This window comes from Geospiza fortis, unplaced genomic scaffold (genome assembly GCF_000277835.1).
Source record: "Geospiza fortis unplaced genomic scaffold, GeoFor_1.0 scaffold432, whole genome shotgun sequence".
In the NCBI taxonomy this organism is placed as follows: domain Eukaryota; kingdom Metazoa; phylum Chordata; class Aves; order Passeriformes; family Thraupidae; genus Geospiza; species Geospiza fortis.
The window spans coordinates 1,278,454-1,285,409 of NW_005054436.1; the positions used below are offsets into that span (position 1 = coordinate 1,278,454).

General features: G+C 60.0%; 1 protein-coding gene across 2 annotated transcripts in view; it reads right to left on the reverse strand.

Moving 5' to 3' along the window:
- Positions 1 to 6,317, reverse strand: part of MFSD2A (major facilitator superfamily domain containing 2A) — a 9,012-nt gene extending 2,695 nt beyond the window's left edge. Inside the window, exons 1-8 of one of the 2 annotated variants that reach the window (XM_031062058.1) lie at positions 6,195 to 6,317; positions 3,069 to 3,192; positions 2,854 to 2,932; positions 2,454 to 2,626; positions 2,263 to 2,353; positions 1,652 to 1,773; positions 1,333 to 1,416; positions 219 to 302 (exon numbers count right to left, since the gene is read on the reverse strand). In XM_031062058.1, coding sequence (XP_030917918.1) covers positions 219 to 302; positions 1,333 to 1,416; positions 1,652 to 1,773; positions 2,263 to 2,353; positions 2,454 to 2,626; positions 2,854 to 2,932; positions 3,069 to 3,192; positions 6,195 to 6,253 — 816 coding nt within the window. In that variant the 5' untranslated portion in view covers positions 6,254 to 6,317. The remainder of the gene's footprint in view (positions 1 to 218; positions 303 to 1,332; positions 1,417 to 1,651; positions 1,774 to 2,262; positions 2,354 to 2,453; positions 2,627 to 2,853; positions 2,933 to 3,068; positions 3,193 to 6,194) is intronic. The other variant, XM_031062059.1, reaches the window with a different exon arrangement.
- Between the last annotated feature and the right edge of the window lie 639 nt (positions 6,318 to 6,956).

The window sequence follows — 6,956 nt, forward strand, 5'->3', positions numbered from 1 at the left end:
ATAATAATATAATAAATCAGCCTTCTGACTGGAGTTGGAGTCAATTCTTGGAGTCAATTCTCATCTCTCACCTCATCCTGGGGCCCCTCACAACACCACCACAGGAGGACAGGCACCAAATTGGCATTAGCAGCAGGGGGAACTCTTTTGGGGGAGCTCTGCTGATCCCACATGGTAAAGACCACCCCACATGCACCCCACACTGAGGGGACACTCACTGAGATGCCCACGTAGACAGCTCTCTTCTTCCCAAAACGGGTCAGGAACCACTGCCAGAAGGGAATGGTCAGGGTGGCCGAGAGCTGTGGGAACAGAGGGGTCATGCTGGGGCCTCTTGCCTGCTGGAAAGGCCCTTCCCAGCTCCTCCCACCCCAATTCCAGCACCTGGGATTGCCACACGCTCCTGGGGCTGGCACAAAGCCACACGTGGCGTGTGGGGCCACCTTCTCCTCCCCCAGAGCTGAGCCCTGGCACCACACCTGCCCTGAGAGAGGGAGGATCTGACTCAGTCCTCAGGGCTGACAGGGGACCCGTGCCACAGACACATCTTCTGAAAAATCCTTTCCTTAGGATTTTAACTCCTGAGAAGCTGAGAGGCCTCAGGAACAAAATGTAAACAATTATTATCTGCTGCTGTGGAATGCAACAGGTGGATCTGTGACTGGTCTCATGTGGTGGTTTCTAATTAATGGCCAATCACAGTCAGTTGACTCAGACTCCGTCTTTTGTTATCATTCTTTTTCTATTCTTAGCCAGCCTTCTGATGAAATCCTTTCTTCTATTCTTTTAGTATAGTTTTAATATTTAATACAATATATTTAATAATATATATCATAAAATAATAAATCAAGCCTTCTGAAACATGGAGTCAGATCCTCCTCTCTTCCCTCATCCTCAGACCCCTGTGAACACCATCACAGACCTGATTTTGTCACCTGCCCACACATGGCCAGGAGCCAAACTCTGCAGCCACCATGGCACCTTGGGCCTTCCCACCCATGAGGAGAGGCTGGGAGGTGCTTCCAGGAATGAGGAAAGCTGCAAAGAGCTCTCTTTGCTCTGTATTCCTGGCAGCAAACACTGAGATTATTTTCTCAGAGCAGGGAGGGGAGGGAGACAAGTGGCAGGATTTGGACAAAAAGGCCCTCGAGGCTCCTGGTGTCCCCCATCTGTGGCCTTGCTCACACGGGAACAAAGGCCCCGCTGTTCCTGCCAGCCCTTGCAGGACGTTTGGCAGCTTCTTTTCCCTGCCATTGTCCCAGGGGATCACTGTCCCTGTCCCTCAGCCCATGCCAGCCCCCAGGGAGCCCCCCATGGGCTGCAGGTACCCACCATGATGGCCAGGAGAATGTTCTGGAACTCGTTGCGGAAGCCCAGGGTGTAGGTGCAGAAGAGGGCAAAGTTTCCCTCCAGCAGCTGTGGGAAAGGCACAGGCAGGGGTCAGGGGGGACACGTGTGTCCTCGCAGACAGGACAGTCACAGCCCCAGCGCAGACAGGGGAAGAAAGCAGCCATTGAGCCATTGACCGAGGGCATGAGGCCACTTCCTCTTCCTCCTGCCCGGGGCAGCTCTGGCTCAGCCTCCACGTGCTCCCTGCCCCTGGGATGGTCCCCACAGCCACCCCCAGTGCTGCTCCCTGTCCCTTGCTCACCATGAAGGCCAGCGAGGTGAAGAGGAAGCCGGCGATGAGTTTGATGTAGGGCCCGTGGTTCATCACCAGCTTCAGCCCCTGGAAGAAGGAGACAGGCTCGTCCGACTGCAGCTCGCAGGCCTCTGGGGAGCAGAGATCAGCCCAGCGTTAGAGCCCCCCCAGAACAGCACCCAGGGTGCCCCATCCTGCTGCTCAGCACCCTCCAGAACCCCTGCCCACCCACAGCACCCCAGCCCCTGCCCACCCATGGGTCCCTCAGCCCCAGGAGCAGCCTGGCTGATTCCCTCAGGGAGAGGGAAAAGACACAAGTTTGGATATCACATCCCCCCCGGGATGCCCTGGTTGGCACTGGCAACCTTGGCCAGTCAAAAATGGGTGAGATAAAGGTTATCTAACAGACCCCAGAGGTGCTCGGGCCTCCTGCAGCACCTCCCCAGACCCAGAGCTCAGCTCCACCTGCCCCTCTCCCTTAGGGAGAGCCACCAATGAGGGGCCAAAAGCTCAGCCAGGCTCCTGGGGAGGAGGGAACAGCAGCATTTCCACAAATCCTGAGCATTCCAACAGCAGCATTTCCACAAATCCTGAGCACTGCAGCCCCTGCCCAGCCTCACCTCTCCTCTCCCTCACGCCCAGCACCAGGATGAGGGCACAGAGGATGTAGAGCCCCCCGATGACCCCCGCAGCGATCATGTAGGCATTTCTCTGTGCAAGAGAGGAGCAGCGGTCAGGGAAGGGGCTCAGCCAGGGCCAGGGGCTCAGCCCTGCCCCAAGGGGAGCACACATCAGGGCACCCCCAGCTTACAGTGTCTGTGAGACCCCCGGTGTCGTGGGTCATGTTCAGCTCCTCCATGGCCACCGAGGAGTTGGTCAAGCCGAAGAAGAAGGGGCTCCCCACGCAGGGAGTGTCCACCTTGCCAACGATCTGGCCCTGGATGGCAGTGCCCAGCACGGTGCCCAGCACCTCCACGGTCATTCCTGCAGGGAGAGGCCGGCACTGAGCACAGCAGAGCATCCCCAGCTGGGATTCACTGCCCTTCAAGGGGAGTAATGAACTCCAAATCCCCGAGGGATAAAGGGAAAAGGGAAGGGGGGAAAAAGGAAAGGAAGGAGGGGAAAAGAAAGGGGAAAGGAAAAGAAAGAAGGGGGGAAAAAGGAAAAGAAGAAAGAAAGAAAGGGGAGGAAAAGAAAGGGGGAGTTCTCACGGTAGGCAGTGGCTGAGTCCCGCTCGCTCTGCTCCCTGCTGATGAACATGGTGAGGGCTGAGTAAGGCACGTGGAAGCACTGCAATGGCACAAGGAGAATCGGCTCAGGGAGGATGCCACAGCCCGAGGAGGGAGCTGGGGCAGGGTGGTTTCTGCCCCTCTGTGCAGCTCAGGCATTGGCAGGGGCTGGCAGGTGTGAGCAGAGCCTGACTCACCGTCACGAGGGTCTGGAAGGCACAGTAGAAGACAAGGTACCACATCACTTGTCCTGTGGAGATGTCCGGCACAAACCAGATGAGGAAGTAGGAGATGATGGCGAAAGGGGTGGAGAACATGATCCTATGAGAGAACAAAGTGTCAGCCTGAGCAGCCCAGCTCTCCCCGCACATCCCGTGGGCTTCAGGCAGCTGATCTGATCTGGGGGCTCCTGAGCTGCCCCAAGGTGATCCAAACCAGCCTGGAGGCAGCAGCTCAGGTCTCCCAGGGTCAGAAGAGCTGACTCAGAGTTCCAGGGAAGAGCTTTCCTTGCAGTAACAGAGGAGTCTCCTTCCACAGAAGTGATTGATCTGCTCTTGCCTTGGGCTTCCACCCCCAGCCCGACCTCTCCCCCAGGCAGCGCTGCTGTGTTCAGCAGAATGTAATCACCCCCCTGATCCTGGCAAGGGCTGGGGAGCAGCTGGGGAACAGCTCAGCCCTACTCCCCAGCAGCCAAAAACCTCTCACCAGCTTGGCTTTGCTGCCAAGGCCCCCCAGGCCCTGGTCCTGGGGTCAGCCCTGCTCTGCTGGCAGCAGTGGAGCAAACCAGCAGCAGGCTGGCCCCTTCCTCCACCTCTGCCCAGCCTCCCAGAGCGGCAGGAGCAGGGACATGGGATGCAAAACACAACAGAGGATCAGAGGGAACTGCTCAAGTGCTGGGCCTTGGCAGCAATTCCTGCAGGATGTGCCAGCAAGGGCATCTGCCCTCTTCATCCTGTGGCTCTCATAACCCCTGTCCAGCTGCAGGACAGCCAGGGCACAGCTGTGCCCTGCTCCAGCACCCCAGGGACACCACAGGCACCCAGGGCCCCCCATCCCTCAGGGGAGGAGGGAGAAGGAAGGAGGGAAGGCAGCCAGGTGCTGAGGTTAGACCCACATCTGTTCAGAAGATGGATTTTGCTGGGAGATTTGTGAGCACCCTGCGCTCCACAAACCCCAGGACAGACACTGTGAGGTCCTGGAGCGAGTCCAGCAGACCTGGACATGGGACAGAGCCCCGAGCTGGCCCTTCCCTGCCAGGGTACAGCGAGATCTTTCCGAGATCTTTCCGTCTGGGCTGGAGTACAGGACACAAAGCTTAAAGTGAAAGCCGGGGAGGGAGCGGGGAGAGCAAGAAACAGAAACTCCATGGATGGAGAGCAGCGACAGAGGCTGCACAGGACCCAACACATGCACATTTTTCCACACCCACGTCACCCCTGCAGGGGAAGGAGGGGGGGAGGAAAGCGCCGAGCAGCTCCAGCCCCTCCTGCTGCCGCTTATCTGCCCTCCCATACGTGGAGCTGAGGGAAACGCAGAGCCAAAGGCTGAATGAAAGCACCAGGAGAGAACCGAGCAGCGTCACGCTGGCCATCCCATGAGTGTCAGATGTGCCAATTCCCCCATGCATCGGGCAGCTGAGCCCCAGCCAGGGCTGACCACAGCTCCTGGCAGGCTCTGGAGTGACTGAGAGTAACCCCTGACCCAGGGCGAGGTGATTAAGGAGCTCGGAGGCGGCTGTGACGTGCCCCGGCGCTCATTGGCCCCGCTGCATGGTGTGTTCCTTTGTGCCGCTCGCACACCCCTTCCCAGCCAGCCTGAGCTGCTGGAAAACGGCTGGGGAAGGTCAAGGCCGGGGGTTTCTCACTCACAGACACCTCAAGGAAAAAGTTCAGCCAGCGGGAAGTCCGCTGTGGTCACAGAAATGCGGATCCCAGCTCGGAGCTGGGCACAGGGTGACGTCCACGAGGCTGGGGGGAAAGGAGGAAGCAGACAGCGGATGAGCTGGTGGATGGAAATGCGCCAAGAAATGCGTTTCAAAGAGAGAGGGCTGAAAGGCAGAGAGGTGGTGGCCCTCAGGGAAGGTGTCCTCTCCCTTCCAAGGAATGGAACAGCAACAGACTTTTGTGCTGGAGCCAGCTGGGCTTGGTCCCACGGATCAGCCCTCACACACGGCGGGGTCACCTCGCAGGTGCTGAGGCTTGGGGTCAGGCAGCAGCCTTGAGACCACCCCAGTGCCTGCAGCTCCTGCCTTTGCATGCAGGGAAACTGAGGCAGCCACAGCGGCAACACCAGCCCGGGGCCGGCAGAGCCAGAAAAACCTGGGTTTAAGAGGTTTAAAATCAGCTCGGCTCCATCCAAATGGGGCTCAGCGGGCAGCCCTTGAGCCATGCACAATAGCGGCGAGCTGTGGGGCCCAGCACAAGCAGAGAGCTCTGGCTAATTTTAACGAAGCAGGAGCCGCTCGGAGGAATGCGGCCACTTCAGTCCCACCCCCTGCCTGGAGATTAGGGCGAGCGGAGCCGTCCCCGCACGCCCAGCCTGTCCCGCGCTAATCTCCGGACCCCAGACCCTGCTGCAGGCAGGGAGAAGCTATTTCAGGCCACGTGTGTGCAGCCTGCCTTCAACAACTGCCTGCTGCTGCTGCTGCTGCTGCCCAGAGCTATTCCAGGAAAGCCAGGAAGCAGAGGGTATAATTCTGTGGGGGACAGCGCTGAGTCCCTGCAGCTCCACTCACTCCCCCCGTGCCCACCCTCGCTGTGTTTCAGCCATCCCACAGGCACACGAGGTTATTTTAGCCACCCTGTCCCTGCTCAGGCATTAAAGCTCCACATCCCATGCAGGAACAGGTGTCCAGAGATGTCCTGAGCCGTGTGAGGGCTCACAAAGCCCATCCCTGCTCCCAAGGGCACAGGGAGCACCCAGTGCAGACACCCAGACCCAGCACAGCTGTTTCCCTGCCTGGGGAGCACTCTCGTGACTGTCAGCCACCAACGCAGATCTGTCACACACACCCCTGACCCTCCTCCCCGTGGTGCCACCTGCTCTGGCTGCCACCACGGCACCACAGGAACAAAGTCCACCACGTTGGAGTTTGCAGGTGCAGTGACATTGAGGTCAGCCGGGCCCAGCAAGAGCACCAGACACAAACTCGAGGCTGTCGGTGGCACCTGGGGCTTTTTGGAGCTCTTGCCACCACACCTGGGCGAGCCAGGGTGTCAGCACATCCTGCCCTGCACTGCCACATGCCAGGAGATACCCAAAGCTGACTGGAAGGGCTGTGACACAGCAGGCAGGGAATGCAGGGTGCCACCAGCAGCTCTTACCAGGGCATCAGGCGGCCGAAGCGGGTCCAGGAAGTTTTGCTGATGAAGAACCCCACCATGGGGTCCGTGATGGCATCCCACACCCGTCCCACAAACAGGATGATGGAGGCATAGAAAGCGTCCACCTGCCGGCAGAGGAACTTGTGTCAGGAAACGCAAACCCGCGGTGCTCCCAGGGCCCCTCAGGACCATCCCAGCCCTACCCACTGTGACCCCACAACCATTTGGGAGCAGTCCCTCGGTCTCTCCCCCTCGTTCACAGGGATTTGAGGCTCCCAGCACCTCCGAGCGCTGCCCCACCACGGAATTCCCACATCTCAGAGCCGAGTCCCCAAACCCAGCACAAGGCAGCCCGGGGGTTCTCCTCCCGCAGTTTCCTTCCCTCCGTGCTTCACACCGACCCAGCCCGCTGTAGGACGGGCCCTGTGCCACCCCAAACCCCCACCACGACCCCGCTTGGTCCCGCACGGCAACAACAACACGCGTGGGACCGGCCCGGGGGAAACCCGCAGCGCCTGGGGTCGGGGCAGCTCCATCCCCGGGGCAAAGCGGCACCGGGAGCTCCGGGACCCGGGGCAGCTCCATCCCCGGGGCAAAGCGGCACCGGGAGCTCCAGGACCGGGAGCTCCGGGACCCGCAGATCCCGGGGCTCGGGGCACGGCCAAGCCCCCGCAGCTCCATTCCCGGGGCAAAGCGGCACCAGGAGTTCCGGGACCCGCAGCCCCGGCGCCAATCCCGCCCTCCAGCCCGGCCGTACCTGCG